The following is a 19,233-nucleotide window of genomic DNA, read 5'->3' as shown; positions in this document are numbered from 1 at the left end:
GTTTATACTTTTCATGTTTATACTTTTCATGCTCATACTTTTCATGTCATACTTTTCAGTTGGTCAACATTTCTAAAAATCCTTTTTTTAAATTGGTCTTAAGTAATATTATAATTTTCTGAGATACTGAATTTGGGGTTTTCATTATTTGTCAGTTATAATCATCAACATTAAAACAAATAAACATTTGAAATATATCAGTCTGTAACGAATGAATATAATATACAAGTTTCACTTTTTGAATGGAATTACTGAAATAAATCAACTTTTTTATGATATTCTAATTTTATGACCAGCACCTGTAGATAGAAAAAAGGTACACTTTTTTGTGTGTGTGAAATAAAACTCAAATATTCAGCCAAAGCATGACAAAATGAAATTTCATCAAAACAAAAGAAGAAAATCAAAATTAGATTAGTTAAAAATAAATAAACACACACACATAATTTCCGTAGCTTTGACGATATAATTACTATTTTGCAAACGGTTCATTACTGTTAAAAGTATTTCTCAGTTTTTCAGACTTGTTTTCTCAATAAAATTATTGTATTATAACATAAGCTATTGTCACAATGCATTCTGGGAAACTATTTGGCTACTGTAAATCAAAATACAGTAAACCTGGCAGCCTGTCCTCCACCTTGAAATGAGGGACGTTCAATATTTTAGCTTTAGGGTATGAAATATTTTTTAATTTTTCTTTGATCTTTTGCTCATCACGTCTAAAACACGTTAAGGGTATGGTATGGACCATACCATATATGGTTCAAAAACAGACACCAAGAAAAATATTTGAGACTTTACTTTATGGCAGACGTCAAATAGTTTGGAATCTGAAGCGTCACGTGTGGAGAGACAAGATGTTCGCTGTGGTTTAACCTGATGAATCAAACTTGAAGACTTGAAAACAAGACGACAGCAGCAGCAGTGACGTTCACATTAAAATCAAATATCATTTTAATCATTCTGGGTTTTTCAGTGACAACTACAGGTTTTATTAACGAGCAGAACAATGAGCAGGTCCATCTGGTGCTGAACAGAACATCAGACCTGTTGGATGCAGTGCATTAACGAGAAATAAAAAAACAACGAAGATGGTTTGTTTCAGTTAAATATCTTGTCAGACGTTTACAGTGCAACGGCCTCGTCCCTCCTCCTCATCCACCGATCTTAAAAACAACAAAAACTATAGACTTTTAAAAAGCTCCCTATTGATTTTGACACTTTATGCATTTGAGACAGAAGATAAACCAGTTTCAAAATCTTCTCCCATATTTTTTTCTTAAATTTTACATATTCTTTCAGTAAACTTGATCATTTGGGACAACACAAGGATTTACTGCTGAAGACGGTTTAAAGGTGGAAAAACTGGCAGTGAAGGATTTGAAATATATTCATTAAAAACCCAGAAAAAGAGCGTTTTTTTTTTGTTTTTAGAACAGGAAGCACGGTTGCTCAGATTGTGTGCAGGTGATCACATCTGCATGTTATTTATTTTTTCTGGATAAAGCTCCACTGCTGTTATGATGCACTAAACTAGTCAATGCAAACTAATCCGCAACAATGAAACTAGATGGTCAAACACTGATGTCTTTGAAAATGTATTTTTTCCTGAAATGTTCAGAAGAGAAAAGGGCTTTGCTTCATTAATGCTTTCCTGAGTTGTTAAATACAAAATAAAAGTTAACGGTTAGAAAAGCCCCCCCCCATAAATCACTCCATTCATCAATCTGGATCGGCTCCAACAGGCGTCTTGAAACCAGGATCTGCGCCGCAAAGAACCAAATAAAGTCAGAGCCTTTGGTTCTGTTTGGTTGGACTTGTTCTGTCTCGTGCGAGAGGGAGGTTTTTATTTGTTCATGTCGTGTGAATTAAAAAAAAAAAAAAGTGATTTCAAGCATCTGAGCAGAACCTTTTGGTGTCTCCTCCGTTAGATCTCATCAGATCCACTTTAATTAAAGTTCATTAAGGTTTTTGTCTTAGTGCAGTTCAGTACAGTTTGGTTCTGGTCTCCGTTTGGCCTCAGACTATCCTCCACTGCAAAACGCTCATGTCCTTCCCACCAGTCGACACCAGGCAGCTGTCGTCAAACAGGAAGGTCACGTTGGTTACGTGACTGCTGTGGCCACCGTAAACGTGGCTGGGAGCCTGAAAGAGACATTTAAACACACTTATTCATAATAATCAACCCAAACCTATAAAACACGATACTCATTCTTATGATTTTTATTTTTTATTTTATTACCCTGTACTGTGAGCAGGGGTACGAGAAGAGATGGACCTTCCCAAAGTCGTCCCCGGTAGCCAGGAGGCGCTTGTCGTTGGACCTGCACGCTGCGTTGATGTCGGTGCCGTCTGACCCGTCGGGCCACAGTCCTGAGAAATGGCAGAATTAAATTTTACAGCTCAAACGCATTAGAGCAGGGGGTGGAACCGAGCCGTCACTTACCGAACACCTGGAAGCCCAAAGTGCAAGTGTAGGAGGCCCAATCAATGTCCCTGGTGGTCTCCACACTGACCACCTGTTTACACACTGATGGGATCCCTGAAGACCAGAGCAAAGAATGAAAAGGAGAAAATACAAAATGTTATTACTCGCTTTATAAAACTGTCTTATTTGGAAAATACCAAAAAGTTTGAAGCAATAAAAAAGCTAATTGTGTCAAAACCAATTTAAAAAGATCTACATTTCTCAGTGTATTTCTTGTGGGACATAAGAGTCTTTTTGGTCCAGAATAGCTTTAACACCATTTCTTCCCAAAGATGCTCTCAGGTTGAGATGGGAACAAGCAGCGGCTGTACTTACAGTACAGTATCTCATAGTCGCCTGAATTTGACACCAGGTACTGGGAGTCCACTGACCAGTCCAAATGGGTGATGAAACTGGAATGACCCTGAGGAGAAATGAGTAGGAACAACGTTAAAATGACAACAAAAGGCAGTGTGGAAGTTAATGAACCATAAACATAATCTTAGTTAATGCACCCACACAGAGGTGCGTGTGAGCCAGATGTTGTAAACTTCTGTATAAACCCAGTGCGAAGCAGAAATGAATGAAGGCGCTCACCGAACACTTTCCAACTCGACTGTATTTCCTCCCGTTTTCTGCCACGGCGTAGATGTAGATGTAGTTGTCGTGGGAACCGATAGCCAGGAAGTTACCGTCTAAAAGTGCAGAATACAGGAAGGAATGCAAGAATTAAATTCTTAATGCGTCACAAAAAGAGATCTACATTTTTGTTGTTCCTCTCTTAGGACATCAACAAAGAAGAGGAGGGAGAGTCCTGAGACGTTCACATATCAGGGCTTTAGTAAATAGATCCCTCAGACTGTGGATCATAGTCAGCAGATCTCATTGCTTAAGTCTTTGTTGATGGCCTTGGAAATTATAAATTATTATTTTTTGTTTGTTTTTACATGCTTCATTCATTCATTCATTCCCACTAAGAGATAGGTGGCCACTGTAGCATCCATGTGAATAACAGCTGCATAGTTTTCCACCAAATCCCCTCGTTCCACCAGAATCTCAGCCTGGCTTTAGGCGAGTTTAAATCAGACCAAATAATTTATGGAGCGTTCTCATCAAGCACATGACAACATGTTTTATTATCATTATTAATGATATTACTCTAAAACCAGAACTCTCCTCATCCTTTGATTTCTGACCCTGATGTTGTTAGCATTACTCAGGAGGTCCAAGCACTAAAAACAAAAACAGAACAAGGCTGAGGGGGAACCGCAGGAGTAAGATAACGTACCTGGCCCGTAACGCATGACAGACAGCTGCTCATTCCCATCCGTGTGGACGCAAACTAGATCCTTGGAATCCGTTTCCAGCACCTGCCACCTGCAGGATCAGTCACAGACTTAGCTTTCTGCCAGATTCTTGTCAGTACAAATGCTTTACATTTATACTTTCAAACTAGCTATCAATAGATAGATTATATTAACGTGTTTGTACCTGCCAGTTTGGGTTCCTATGGCAACCACAGCTCCTGATGGATGAAAACCTGCTGACTGGGCTGTATCCTTATAAAAAAAATAGGCACAAAGTTACAAAGAAACCTGTTTTAGTTAATAATATGTTTTAGTTTTCTTAAATGCACAGTTCTTGTTCTCAAAGACAATAATGCCCCGAGGTCAAGTCATCACTTGTAATTCCCCATGAATGACCGCAGGGGGGCGGTGTTAGTCCAACTTACTTCCAAACTTTTAGTCCAGATGAGCTGATGGGTGTTTGAGTCCCACAGACAAACCTGTCTGTCATATCCACAGGTCAGGAATTGAGACTTCCAGGGATGAACTGCCAGACCCCACAGCTCATCAATGTGACCCTGGAGACGAGTTTTTTTTTTAAACGACGACTAAACAATCTTATAAAATGAAGACGCGATCACAGACTGTCATGTCTACCTGTGTAATAGGCGTGAACTCTCCATCCAAACTGCCTTGTAAAACAAAGTTCTTGGTGGTCCCGATGAGCACCGTCTCCCGTCTCCCCTCTGCGATGGTCCGGATGGGACCAAACAATTCAGGCACCTGCAGAGAGGAAGCAACACTTACCGCCCGCAGTGCCATCTGACCTCACTCTGCATGAAAGGATTTCAGTGAAGCAAACGAGTCATGAACAAACCAGAAGCATCATTGTCATAAACGAGCTCATCCACCTCAGAATAGAAGCAAAGAAGCGCCGGGATGAAAAGCCTGTGATAGTTTCATTTCTGTCTCATTAAATCAAACAGTAGCTACTTAAAAAGAAGGACATGAAAATAAAACACAACTTTTTTATAGTGATGATAACTTGAAATGGTCGTTTGAAACTGTTGCCATTTTTATTACCGTTTTAGGATGAACATTTATTTCATTGCTACTGAAAAGCCAGCACACAAGCTATTAATATCTTCTTTAATCCAAATAAATAAATAAATAAATACTACCTTGTAATATATCCACTTTTACAGAGTCTGATAATAATTTGGTGGCTATCATCCCACTAAATGTATTATTTTAGTTAGACTTCCATTGATTTTTCTCAGATCATTCTTTATTCAATGCGAAATTATTTGTAAAAGAAACATCAAACGTCAAAAGCAGCCAAAAACCATAATAACTCCACCTCCATGTTTTTCCTTTACCATATTTTTTGGACTATAAGGCGCACTGTGTGTTGTTGGTTTCTGACCTCCACTGTTTGGACCTGCTGGTAGCTGCTGTCCCATGAGATGAGTCTGCGGTCCTTCCCTCCAGACACCAGCGTGCCGTTCCTCAGCATGCACAGAGCAAAGATGCTGCCCACGTGGGCTCCTGGGATGACGTGGCTGATGCGATTAGTGCCTGCAGGACAGAGATGGGGTGAGAGGAAGGAGGACAGAGTTTGAGCGCTTAAGGAAGTGGAAGACAAGCAAACAGAAGGGTAATCAATAGATAAAACGCACAGACAGATGGGAAGTTCAGAGTGACCCCTGATCTCCTGACTGCTCATGACCTCAAAAACCCTCACAGGTTTACTTTCTCTTGCAGACAAGATGACTTTCTGTTACCTTTTCCCCACACCAGGATGTTTCCGCTCGAGTCTCCGGTGATGGTGTCTCCATTTTCAGCGAAGTTCACGCACAATACAAACTTGGGCTTCTCGTGTTTCTGCAGCAAATACGAGACAAACACGAAGGCAGCGTTGTAATGGAACAAAGTAGAAATACTCTGTTACTGTACTTAAGTAGAATTTTGACATATCTTTACTTTACTTTGTTAGTTAAATTTCTGGCGACTTTCACTTTTACTCCACTACATTTCCTCAATAAAAGTGTGTACTTTTACTTGAATACATTTCCCTTAACCATCTTAGTTACTTGTTCCTACAATATAAACGTAGAAGAAATCTGATTGGGCAATGCCTGCTTGTTCTCCCAGTCTGTGACTTCACGTGGCCCCTTCTCTCACTCACAAGCCCCTTCCCCTCCGCTTGTGTGAAAACTGTGAACAAGCTAGATGCATATGCAGACATCAGTCGTTACAATAGGTCTTTGTTGACTCACAGTGGAGCCACTATAAATTCCTGATAGTTGTGAAAATGATGGTAGTTGCTAAAAAGGAGAGGTTTTGTGTTCTCCAGGGCATTAATTGGTTAGAGCAGCAAGGTATGAAGTTGTCTAATCTTCCCATTAAAGAACACAGAGACAGATATCCAGTTTAGGGTGATTTATTTTCTGTGTTTCTTCTGGCATTTACACTCAACAGTAAACCAGTTAAGCACAAACAAGCTTGAACAACAAGGCTCCATCCGTGTCAGGAGAGAAAAAAAAACTCCAACAGAGCTCTGCACTTTACACAGAGCGGTGCGTTCACTAGCGTTGGAACAGCCACGGTGCATTCAAGAGCATAGGAACTATTAAATTCAGAAAGAAGCAAGCCATGACCAAACAGAACCGAGCTCAGTAAATAAACCAACTCCACAACAATGTGAGCTTTCTAACAGCTTTGTGAATAAAGGTTAATAATGGTTAATAAATGTTAATAAAGGTTAATAAAGGTTAAATGAATATACTTCATTAGAATCAGACTTTTTAAAGAGCACTTTTCATTGTTCAGTTCAAACTTTCCAAGTTTTTGTCACTGAATATTGCACCCAATAAATGTTGTTTTGGAAATTCTACTTCTTACTTTAAGTACATTTTATAAGAGAAATTTACTTTTGATACTTAAGTACGTTAAATGTCAGATACTTTAAGATTTTTTACTCAAGTAATAATTTTAAAGGAGACTATAACTTGATGGTAAGACACTTGTACTTTCACTGAAGTATCACTTTGAGGTACTTTATACAACACTGCATGAAGGAGTGGTTTAAAATAGTTGAACCATCATTGATTGTTACAGGCTATATGAATTAAAAAAGTTTTTTTTTCATTAGTGTTTACCTCAAACAGTCCTTGCTTCTTCACCAGCGTGCCTCCTTTCTCCAGGGTCCAGAAGTAAAGATGAGACTTGCCACAGGTCACTACGCTGTTGCTGTCAGTTGGGTGAAAGTCTGCAGCGAACACCGACTCATTGGAGCACTGAGCAGACACACAAATTCAGCTTAAACGGAGAAACATCAGAGGAGATTAAAGCTGTGAAGACACACAGACCTTAGCTTCAGCCAGTCTGTCCTCTCTCTGCCAGTCCCAGACAGACAGGACGTGATCGTTGGAGTCATCCACGACGCAAAGAGTGTTTCCTCCGTTCTGACATTGGAAAACAGAGCACGTCCTGAAACGTGGGTACGAACTGAGCGGAGAAGGTTTTATAAAAGAGTTTGTTGCGTTTCCGTACCGACTTGGAGAAAGCCAGGCAGACGAGTCCCCGATCGAAGAAGCCGGTCCCCAGAACGTGGAGGGTGTTGAGGCTGACAGAGTCCCAGACACGAACGTGAGGAGCCAACATCTGTCAGGACAAACAAACAGCAGCTCAGGCAAATCATCTGCAGGAACTCTGAATGTTTCAACAGCCTCTATAGAGATCTCGCTTACTTTCCCATCTGATGAGGTGCCTGCTACCTGCCCGGTTGCTATGGTGATTTTATCAGGATGGACAGCCAGGCTGATGAAGCAGTAAAAACAAGAACAGCTAGACATCAAAACACCTTTTTAATAAAGATGAGCAACATAAGGCTGAAAGCTGCCTGCGCTGATGCACGAGGGGAAACTGAGGCGCATTAAAATACATTTATTCTGTTTTAAGTAAAGTGGTCCATCTGCAGGAATCTTTTGATCTGTAAAACAAACTGTTAACATTTTATTGGCCTTTGCTTTAGTGGTGCAAATAACACAAAAAGTGCATCTCAAGCGTGATTCGTCCCTCACCATTTGATGTCGTCTGTGTGTCCCGTGTAGTGTCTCTGCAGCTGCTCGTCCACGTTGAATAAGACGACCACAGAGGCGATGAAATACACCGTCTCTCCGGTGGGAAGCAGGTAAAGGTTGGAGCGACAGTCTCGGCCACGGTATCCATAGCTGAGCATCAAGGGTCAAGGAGTGACAAGGTTTTTACAGATCAGGCATCAAAACATTTTAAAGGATTGAATAGACAGAAGTCAGGATGCACGTTTCATTTCATTTATTAATTTATTCATTCAATACAAAAAAAAAAAAAATCCATTACAAATAAAAACAATCTCCAAAGCAAAAACAAAAATATTAGGCATCCTTCGCATGGCACCATACTTTCCCAAAAAATTTACCTTAATCATCTTTTTAAACATAGAAACGGTTTTAGAAATTTTTATGATATCAAGGTTCCCTGAATTACAACGCAGCTCCTTCAGACTAGTTCTAAATTGAGGTTTTACAAACATTTCCATTCCCTTAAAGTTATAATGACTCTTTTTTTTAACAAATTTCAATTGAATATTTGGTGGTAATATATTTTACGAGCTTTATACATGACTTGTAAAATACTATATTCAACTAAATCATAAAATTTTTAATAATTTCAGCTGATGAAATAATATATTTGTTGAGTTACCATAGCACTTCCTATTAATAATTCTTATAGCTCTTTATTGTAAAATAAAAATAGGATTTGTAATTGTTTTGCATGCTTTCCCTCATACTTCATTACAATAGATTAAATATGGAGCAATCATTATATTATACAATATATAGAAAGCTTTGTCATCGAAAAACTATTTTACTTTATGCAGTAATGTAATAAATTTTGCTATTTTTATTCTTAAGTAATTTACATGAGATTTCCATGTCAGCTTCTCATCAATAACAACACCCCAAATTTTATTTCATTAACTTTATGAATTTCAGTACTGTCAATTTTAAATGGGACTTAGATAATTTTTTTCTATTACTAAATATCATGTAGTTTGTTTTTTCCAAATTTAATGATGACTTATTAAGTTGGAACCAAGTTTGTATTTTTACGAATTCTGCCTGTATCATCTCTAACATCTGTTCAATATCTTCACCAAAACAAAAAATGTTGTATCATCTTCAAACGAAATACATCAACCAGATCACTCACATACAAAATAAACAACTTTGTTCCCAACACAGAGCCTTGAGAAACTCCACATCCATTAACACAAAATTCAGACCTGACATTGTTTACTTGTACAAACTGTCTCCTATTATTCAAATAACTGGATACCCACTGTAGTGCTAATCCTCTAATGCCATATTTATTCCGTTTTTGCACATAAATAAAACATTAAAGTACCAGATCCAGCACACAAACTAGGCAACATGAATATCTACTTTGGTGTTTGGTTCATGCTTTTCTCCTCACATTTGTTATGTATTCATTGTTTTTTGCCTAACAGCATTTTTCCATTTTTATTTCTAGCCTACTGAACAACACGCCACATTCACCCCTGAGCAACAAACAGAACAAAAGATGCTCACAAACGAAGCCACATAAAAATCAAGCAGCACAAGAGGAGCTGCTGACTGCCTGCGCCATCGGCCCGCCAGCTGTGCGCAGGTTATTTCTGACTCCAGGCTGCAGAGAGCATCACCACGCTGGTAAAAACCGGAGCAGCTCGACTCTTTTGACACTTCCAGTTCAAGTTTCAGGTAAAAGGATACACCCAGTCCAGTTTGAGTTTGTTAGCGAGCAGCTCTCCTCTGGACTCAAGGCTGTAGCTGTCCACCTGGTCTTTGGGCATGTACATGGTGACGGGACGACCCTTCAAGTACATTTTCACATAACCCTCCTCTAAAAAAGGGCAACAGAAACCATCATTGAGACACATAAAGCCTTATTTCGTCAGATTAGGTTTGTTATGGGCACAAACTGAATGTTAACACTGGATGTATGAGATGATCAAAGGATAAAAGTGGGAATATGCGATGGATTATATTGAATGGAAACAACAAAAAGCAGAAAATGACAGAACTTGCAGAGACACCAGTTTTCCTTTTTAAACTTGCTTTTATTAGTTCACTTCAAAACACATCTTTCTGACAACACGGGGCACAGAAATAAACCGCAAACACCGTTAAAATCTCCCCAAAACTCGTCAGGATTCAGTTTCAAACAGAGGGAAATGCAAACACAAGCAGAGCAACGAAAATGCTCAGAAATGAAAAGAACGAGACCAAAAAAAAAAAAGAAGTTTTAACCCTAAAAATAAAATAAAAATAACATGCAGAAAACAAAAATGGAACAAAACAGACGTGTCAACAAAAACAATTTAGATAAATAATTAAAATAATTTATGTGCTAGGTGTGAATCTTGTTTTAATTTAAAAGCTTTTATGATGAAAGTAACATGAAACATTATTATTACTATTATTCACATCTGCCATAAAAACCACCGGTTTGGCTCCACAGTTTGAAAACCCAACTAATCACTAACATATTGAGACGTCAGTGCTCTGCTATGTCGTGTTCATATTTATTAAGCTAGTAACAAATCTGGAAATACTGGCTGGGGGATTTAACGGGGCTGCGGTAGCTCGGAGTATCAAGAGGAGCTGTGAGACTCCCTGACCTCCTCAGCTGGAGGAGGCTACAGTTTGGGATCTTTCTGGTAGAGGACACCCCGACAGCGCCGCCCTTTCGGCCCCGGCTGCTTTCTGAGCCTTGGTGGGATTTGTTGGCTGGAGGAGTCGTTAGAACCAAAGCTGCAGGGAGGTGGCTGCTTCCCATCTGCGTGGTGGAGCGGCTGAGGTAAATCTGTACTGTGACTGATGCAGGTGGGGTAAGGAGCAGGGGAGGCCGTGATGGAGAAGGGCCGTGAGTAAGGGGAGGACCAGGAGGCGCACAGAAGAAAGGGTTGTGTTACATTAAGTGAAAACAGTTTGAAACCACCAAACTAGGCTAGAAGGAGGAAGGAAGCATGTTGCTTGGAATCATTACAGTCTGAAATATTATTACAAAGCTGTAGTTGGAGGAGTAAAAAACTAGAAATAACTTGCAGAGTTTGACCTCAAATTTGATGTATATCTGCTGCTGATCGTGATTCTGCATCTCCGAACCCACCTATATAGTCATAATGTTTTGTCTCCTTAGAGTAGATGGCGTGTTATGTTGCAAAAATAAATAATTTCTCTTTAAACGGCACCAAATTTCACAGCACGGACAAAATATATCCAATGAAATGTAAGAAATGTTTTCCAGACGCGTCTCAAATTTTTAAAATTAGAACGTATATTTGAAAATGTCCTGGTAAAATGTGTAACGTCGCTGAAATAAAACGAGTTAAATGCATTTAAGTAAATCACAGTCGGGCATTTTAGACAGAGTTGCGAAAACATGTTAAAGTGCACGTGTGAGAGGACTACAGGATAAAATATTGAGAAACTCTAAAAGGAAAGACTGACAGAAAGTGGGCAGGGTGAGAACCACAGCTGTGGGAAATGGACAACTTGCAGAAACATCTTGGCGCTGTTGCTATAGTGACAAAATGTGAGCAAACAGACAAGTCTGGTGGAGCAGCTTCATCTGAGATCAAACAACACGTAAAGTGCAACAACTGTGGGCGCAGCGTTGACGATTGTGAGTTCATTCAGCAGTTACAGCGTCTGAAGGGGGAAGCAACGTTCAAACACAGTTTGTCCCACTCCTGCCCTCATCTGGACAGTGCTCTAAAATTTTAGGTGAAATTTAGATTTAAAATATCCAAATCGTGTATTTTTAACACTCCAACTAGGAGTAAAGGCGAAATGTCTCTGTGACGACAGGGGTGGGGGTCAGGGTGAGTCGGGGAAGACGGGGCCTGGCCTACCTTTGCAGTGGGTCACACGTCGCATCCCTTGTAAAGGTCACAGAGAGACACACAAGCACCAGATGAAGGGCGGTCACTTCTCACCTGCTGGTGTGTCCTAATGTGAGAGCACTTCCTGTTTGCTGCTCAACATCTGTCCGAGACGTTTTCAACAAACCCGAATTCGTCCGCTCAATCAGCGCTCGTTTTCTCTGCAGCTTGTGCTAAATGCCTCTCCTGCACCTACTGCAACTCGTGTTTAACCAGCTTCAGGCACAAAACTGATCAAACGTCTCATTTAAATAAAGAAAAAAAGCTTAATTTAAGGTAAAATCAGTTAAAGCAAAGTGACGTTTTCTGCATAAAATCTCATTTCACTTATTTTGATTAGCCTTATTTTGTATTTGATGCTCCGGTTGCCTGAAATGATCAGCATGCTTGACATTTTCAGCAACATTTCAACCCATAAATGCACATAATATACAAACATATAATAGTTTGCATTTTTCTAAAATATGCACAGAAGACTGTTGAAGCTGTTTTTGTTAATTGTCTATATTATCCTGTAAAAAGTCTGGATTCAGACTTTTTTTCGTGCATCAGTTCAGTTTACAGGAAAATCCTTTGTGTGCTGAGAATGGAGGTTCTGATCATTTCAGAACCAGTCCCGCTCCACTTCCTGCTTCCTGTTTGAATAAACTATGATGGTGCAGTCAGACAAACTTCAGGCTTATCTTTGTGCATTTCTTAGCTTTAAATAGTCTTGAAATCTTAAAAAAATAAAGATAAAAGCATTGATAAAAACATAAAACCTGCTCTGTTTCAACAACTACCGCTGCTGACACGCAACACTTTTGTTATAGAGGCTCAGAAGAGTAATTTAAGAATTTTTAAACACATTTATTTTGTTCCTGTTACTCTGAAACTATTTGGTCCAGTTGGAAATAAATGCTCCAGATGCTGCACATTAATAGTTAACTACTGGCTGCATTCAAAGAAAAATGCATTCATGTATTTATGTAAAGTTTACATCCGACTGAATAAACCCCAGCAGGCTCCTGCTACTATTGAAGATGTGTTAAAGTCACATTTGAGCACTTTTCTTACAAAAACTGTTGTAAAAGCTTCTTTAAAGTGAAACCAAATAGAAGAGGTTCATGAGGATGAGAAGCTGGGTGTGAGGATGCAGAGATGGATGAGGTTAAACGTGAAATCATGGGAAACAACGTGAATGTTTGGACATTTAAGACGGGACGTCACAACTCGGAGTGGTCCTCTGTGTGCTGCATGCTTCTTTCAAAATGAGATAAACACTCCATAATGTCTTTAGACGTGAATCTTAAATCACTTTACAGACACAGAGAACCACTGAGCGTTTGATTTTTGTTGGAGCAGGGAAACTCAAAGGTCTGCAGACTCTTACCTGCGTTGAACACTGGATCCTTCTGTTTGCTGCAAAGTAAACGAGTAAACACACAGCTGTCAATCAGCACCCCAACTCAGAATGTCAAATCACCTCTTCGTGTTGTGCGTTTCCTGCTCGGTTAGACTATAGAACAGGGGTCTGCAACCTTTACAATCAAAAGAGCCATTTCTGCCTTTGTTCACTAAATGAAACGTGTCCGGAGCCACTAAACCTGTTACAACTGGGATTCTCAACTGGCGGCCCTCAGACCACTTTAAGTTTGTTGGAGGACAAATTTCTGACCAGTAGCTGAAAATACCTAATGATCTGTTAATATTTGTACATTTTCAGACAAAAAAAAAAGACAAGATTCTTGTAAAGAAGGAAAAATATGTTCTTTCCCAATAAAAAATATAACAATTAACTATGCAGGTCTAGGTAAATTATTTTAATTGTGGAAAAATTAAGTATCCTACTGCAACTAAATAAAGTTAAAGTATGTTTTACTCCTATTAGTTCTAGTATTCACATATTTGCAAAGCAAATGACAGAAAAAACTGCTAAAACCAGTCCTTTTTGTTGTTATAAGAACCAATAAAATTCAGTTTAAAGTTAGTTTTGATCAACGCTTGAAAGAGCCGCGCCGAGGGGCCAAAGAGCCGCGTGTGGCTCCAGAGCCGCAGGTTGCAGACCCCCGGACTAGAAGATTGAAAACAAGAGTAGCCTTCCATCTCACTGAGCCCAGGAGAAAAACACGCTCGGCTACCTGTCGCTCCGTTTGCTGCTGGAGCTGCTGCCGGTGGACCCGGCCCTGGTTCGGTTGCCCTTAGAGTCGCCTGAATCCTTACGAGTTAGAGTCCCTACGTGTTCGTTCGAGTTGGCTCTCCTCACAGTGCTGCTGGGAAAAGGACAGAAAACAGAAGCACAGCTTTTGTTGGTGTTCTCCCACAGAAGTGAACTAAAGCTGCTGAAGAGGAATGGAAGCTCCACGAGTGAGCGCGGGGGGGGGGAACAAAACACAACTTTGTGTTGACCTGCTGCAGTTTGCCGGACTTTACAAGAAGCAGGTTGGCCTCAGAACAGGTTGAATCAGACTCCACATGATGAACACCGCTCTTCTGTTTTAAAAGCCTAATTTCATCCATCACTGGCTCTATTTTTAAACCACATTTGGTGGATCTGAAGCTGAACACAATCCTGCAAACTCACGGATGTTCAAAAAAAAGTAGAGCTAAAGTTTAATGTTTGCATTATTTGACCTTAACGCCATTTAAATGAACATGCAGCTGAAATGAGACAAGGTTCATCATGCTGACCTGATGAGGCCTTCAATCACTTCACTCGTCTCTGTTTCCTCCTACAGAAGTTCAGAAAAAGCTCTTTACAGCTCACAAGACTAAGAATATAAATGTGAGGATTAATGGGAATAATGGAAAAGTTCTTTTGCTACTCACTTGAAAATAGCCACAGAGATGATAAAATTGAAAAAAGGTTTATCAAGACAAAGCAATTAAGAAGTACGGCCATTTTGTCTTAGACTTATTCATCAGAGATGTGGTGATATAAAAGAATACATATTTGAGATATTTCTTTAATTGAGAAGTGGCTTTAAAATCAGTCTGGAGGTAAAAATAATCAGATATTTAGATGTTTATTTGTATGTTTGATTCTTGTTGGAAAAGGACCTGGTCAGTCTTTAACAATAAAATAAAATGAAAAAAACAGGAGGCATCTAAACAATAAATGGATTAAAATCATAAATGACAAAACACAAATTGCAAATTAGACCAGATCAGACAGAATATATATATATATATATATATATATATATATATAAATATATATATATATATATATATATCTATATATATACATATAACAGTGTTTTTACCCATAACTACAGTCACAACTTATCCTAGCATACACTTTTTAATGTGATTCTTTGTTTTTCTCTGAGTTAATAATTGCAGCAAGAGATGTAGAAAGCTGCCAAACTCTCCACAGCAACAAAATAATAAAACTCTCCATTTCGGTAAGTCTGATCCGTCTGACGGGAGAAAAAGCAGATTCCAACCCTGAACCTGGCCAGGGAGTGTCATCTGTTCTGTGCTTGTTCTCTGATAAACGGAGCAAGAGAAAGAAACAACTGCTCGGTTGGTTGTCCCACGAGGAGTCGTACGGATGTAATTGGGCCACGGGGCATTGAAGACAGCTGTGTTTCTGGCTGTTTTAATGGGACTGTGACCAAGCTGGGCTTTATAAACAAAAACAGATCGACGCAAACACATGAGGCCAAACCTTTAAAGAGCAAAGTGATGCCAGTGAGAGAGGCAGTGGGAGAAATCAGATTTTATTGATGGATTAATAGCTGAAGATTAGGTTTAGTTACCAGTTATGACACTCTCACCTGAAGGGCAGATAGAGTCTTCTGTCAGAAAGAGACAGAGAGGACAAACTGAGCAGAGCGGCAGGACGTCACATTGTAGAAGACAAAACATCATGGATGGTGTTGCTAAAGAGACAATGCTATGGAACAGACGTGCAGGACGGGAAAAATGAGGAGAACAAAACCTAAACAGAGAGGACGAGTCAAGACAGTAAAAACGAACTCTTACACGTTTCAGTTCAAGCACAGTTTCTTCAGTAAACCTCAAAATGAGCGTTGGCAAGATTTAAAAACGTTCTCCCTCCCCCCAATTAGAGAAGGAACATCTGTTTGGACTGGAGCAGATCTCTGGTGTCTGCAGGCCTCATTGAATTATGATAATGTCATCCAGGATAGGGAAAAGGCTATTATTCTCTTGGCAGAGAAGATTTATAACTTGGCCTTCACTTGTCCACACACACACACACACACACACACCGCGCTGACAGTGGTGCCTCTTGTTGTATCAGATCTGTTAAATGTCAAAGGCTTCGGCTGATATAAATGACTGAAATGTTATGGCTGAAACAGCAGAGACAGATATAAACGGAGACGTCTCTTGTGAAAAGATAAAACTCTCAGCCTGGCTGTGTGGGCCGAACCTTTCCACCAGAGTTACTGAGGCCTGACAGAGCAGTGAAGCAGGGCTACACACTCTGCTCAGATCAAGTCTATCCCTGCTGTAAGAAGTTAAATGTTTCCCAAAAACTCAGTCTGGAATTCGTTGGGGGGGGTGCAGGTTCTGTGTCCTCACCTCTTGTTGGCTGCTGCGCTGCCGTCCTTCCTGGATCCAGATCCGGACGGAGAGGGCATGGTGCCTTTCTTTGGTAGGACGGTCCCGTTGTTTACTGTGGGCCGTAATGGCAGAGTGGCAATCATCGGCCTGGCTGGAGAAAAGAAAAGAACAGCAGAGCTTCTGTCAGTGTCAGCTTTAGTAACGTCACATACAGACAGACAGTATAGAATAGAAAATTCACCTTTAATGTATTTTCACTTGTTATTTTCAAACTGAAAGTCTGCATTCAGCTAAAAAAAATGTCTGTCTGCTTCTACCTGTCCAAAAAAAATGTAACATCTGCACGTCTGCTTTGTGTTTAGTTATTCTGCAAACACAAAGAATGAGAAGCTGATCCAGAGTTAGACATTAGAACAGCTGAAAAATCTGAGCCAACTAGGCCTTTTGGGAGGGGTGCCTCCAAGAAACAGGAGAAAAAACACCCACTTCAAATGTTATCAGCCATTAAATGGCCGTTATTACTTATCATCCCCATAGGTTGCCTTCACACTGTCCCTCCTGTACCTCCTAGTAGGTTTAAAGGTGCATTCTTATTGCTGATTATATGTCAAAGGTCAGGAGATTAAGTTTTGGTGTAAGATTAGGTTTAGGAAAAGGGTTAACAACAAAAAGCTTACAGTTTTACATGCTGGCAAAGTGGCATATTATCAGCGATAAGAACGTGCCTTTAAACCTACTAGGAGGTACAGGATGGACAGTCTGAAGGCAACTTATGGGGATGATAACAACTAATAACGGCCGTTTAATGGCTGATAACATTCTAAGCTGCTGAGGAAAAAAAAACTAGAATTAAAGGCGCTGTAGGTAAGAAATATAGAAGAAAAACATGTGAACCTATGTTATTGACTGACAAAGGTTCAAACATGTTTTTGTTTCACTGTAGCAAATGCCACTTGGAAGGAAAAATCCAAGCTGCTTTGCCCAGTTTACATTGGTGCCATATTTATATGATAAAAATCATAAGAGTTTGTGTTCGTCAGTGAGTGTGTTGAGAGTGTTGAGTCATCCTCCTGAACTAAAGTGAAACTCAATTCATCCACAATAACTCTGGCAGCAGCTCACCTCATGTTTCGGCCTCATCAGTTAATTCTTTAGGCCATATAAAACTCTTGAAGTGTGTTTGACTTCACATTCAAACATCAGACGAGCTCATGACAAACATCGCTGCTGACGTTTTACATATTTTGAATTGTTGCTAAAAGAAGCAGAAAAATGCTGTTGATCACGCTCAGATGAGGTCATTTTGCTTCAAACACTGAAAGCACAACACAGTGTGAAGATTTCCCTCGTGAGTAAAAACACATCCCGACTCAAATTAAAGAAACAACTTAGAATATCTACTTATTTGTTCACTTACAGTGAATTAGATGAGCAAATCAAACCAGTCTTAGAGTGACGTTACAATTAACCTGCATCTAGTTTATTAATTTAAGACTTTAAACTGGTTCAGGTGAATTTTATTCTTATTATAGTGACACTGAGTCCTCATACAAATCTTTATGTATGCAGGTCCTAAAACTTTTTCTTTTTTCATTCAACCTTTATTTATACAGGTTAGTCTCATTGAGTCATGAGGACTTGTTTACAAGAGAGACCTGTTTTAGATGTGAAGCTTAAAAGAGAGATGCAAATCGACCAAGATTCCCAAATATTTGTAAGAATCTACAAACTCAATAGGAACACCATTTGTAGATGAGATAGAAGGAAGAACTGCTGGTATCGACTTCCTGTTTGAAAACAACATCCCTTTGGTTTTTATCAGCATTTAGCACCAGTTTGTGACAGAACAAATCTGACTGGATGATGTTGATTGCAGACTGTAAAAGCTGGAAAACCTTAGCAACTGTTCTAGCTCGACAATAAACAACTGTGTTGTCGGCATAGAGGTGTAAGGATGAATCAGGAATGAACTGACCTACATTGCTTATGTAGAATGTGAAGAGGGTGGGTCCTAAGACTGAGCCTTGTGGTACACCATTGTTGCCAGTTGTATCAAGGTGCAAAACTATTTCATGTCTACCATGCAAGATGCTTGCAGAGTGAAGTGGTTACATAAATCAGCCAGACCACAGTCAGCCTACCTGACTTCCCAACATGGCTGTCTGCTGACGGGGATTTTCTCATCATAGCAGGGTCTATATTTAATGCATTTAAAAACACAAGGGCCCAGAAGATGGAGAGACAAGTCAGATTGTGAAAACAGTTTTTTTAAATCCAGCTTCTGGACAGAGTGTTACCTTTTGTGGGTCCTCGTCGTGTCCCCAGGGCCTGCTGCTCCTCAGACAGGTTCAGTCTCCGAACCACATCGGCCAGAGCAGACTTGAGCAGCTGGATCTCGTCCTCCTGCATCTGGACTCTCTGCTCCAGGGAGGCGATGCGATCGGCCACCTCCATGCTGCTGGCGGCCGACGCGCTGTCATCTGAGGAGAGGCGAGAATCAGACGCGTAAATGTGTTGTACCGGGTCAGGAGCGGGTCGAGATACTGATTCTTGTGCCTGTTTGCATCATCTGTCTGTTCCCTCGTCTTGTTTAACAGATTATTATTATTATGTCTCCACCTGACATATTAATACACAACCTTTGACCCCCGGGGTCCACTTCATTACTGAAAACACACACACACTCTGGAGGGGGGTCTCCTCAGTTTGGACTTTGAAGTTTGATTAAATATTCATGTAAATCTCTGCTGTGTTTTCCCAGCAGACTTGTAATAAGAGTTTGATGCATTATGCATGAGAGGGGACTGCTGCAGGTGATTAAGCTGATCTGCAGTTTGTGTTTAACCCCCCGCCACGTTTTAAAACCTGGAACGGCTCTTGACCTCTTTAAAAAACATCCTCAAACAATCATACAAGACAACAAAAAAGTTGAATCATGTCATCTGGACTTCGTTTTTTTTTTTTTTTTT

The 19,233-nt window shown here is 39.9% G+C and overlaps 1 protein-coding gene across 3 annotated transcripts in view; it reads right to left on the bottom strand.

The window, feature by feature from the left end:
- Positions 1-1,942: 1,942 nt before the first annotated feature.
- eml1 (EMAP like 1) overlaps positions 1,943-19,233 on the bottom strand; it is a 30,779-nt gene continuing 13,488 nt past the window's right edge. The window contains exons 2-24 of one of the 3 annotated variants that reach the window (XM_037694896.1): positions 18,562-18,744; positions 18,406-18,459; positions 16,283-16,415; positions 15,511-15,558; positions 13,870-13,998; positions 13,122-13,150; positions 9,576-9,705; positions 7,842-7,991; positions 7,509-7,578; positions 7,312-7,422; positions 7,128-7,223; positions 6,918-7,055; positions 5,541-5,640; positions 5,183-5,334; positions 4,414-4,539; positions 4,203-4,334; positions 3,962-4,029; positions 3,759-3,847; positions 3,068-3,165; positions 2,807-2,894; positions 2,450-2,545; positions 2,246-2,376; positions 1,943-2,148 (exon numbers count right to left, since the gene is read on the bottom strand). In XM_037694896.1, the coding sequence (XP_037550824.1) occupies positions 2,023-2,148; positions 2,246-2,376; positions 2,450-2,545; positions 2,807-2,894; positions 3,068-3,165; positions 3,759-3,847; positions 3,962-4,029; positions 4,203-4,334; positions 4,414-4,539; positions 5,183-5,334; positions 5,541-5,640; positions 6,918-7,055; positions 7,128-7,223; positions 7,312-7,422; positions 7,509-7,578; positions 7,842-7,991; positions 9,576-9,705; positions 13,122-13,150; positions 13,870-13,998; positions 15,511-15,558; positions 16,283-16,415; positions 18,406-18,459; positions 18,562-18,744 (2,477 nt within the window). In that variant the 3' untranslated portion in view covers positions 1,943-2,022. The remainder of the gene's footprint in view (positions 2,149-2,245; positions 2,377-2,449; positions 2,546-2,806; positions 2,895-3,067; positions 3,166-3,758; positions 3,848-3,961; positions 4,030-4,202; positions 4,335-4,413; positions 4,540-5,182; positions 5,335-5,540; positions 5,641-6,917; positions 7,056-7,127; positions 7,224-7,311; positions 7,423-7,508; positions 7,579-7,841; positions 7,992-9,575; positions 9,706-13,121; positions 13,151-13,869; positions 13,999-15,510; positions 15,559-16,282; positions 16,416-18,405; positions 18,460-18,561; positions 18,745-19,233) is intronic. The other 2 variants (XM_037694894.1, XM_037694895.1) reach the window with 2 other exon arrangements.

Source organism: Nematolebias whitei, chromosome 21, assembly GCF_014905685.2.
Source record: "Nematolebias whitei isolate Nwh7 chromosome 21, NemWhi1, whole genome shotgun sequence".
Classification (NCBI taxonomy): Eukaryota; Metazoa; Chordata; class Actinopteri; order Cyprinodontiformes; family Rivulidae; genus Nematolebias; species Nematolebias whitei.
This window is presented reverse-complemented; position numbering and strand designations above follow the sequence as displayed.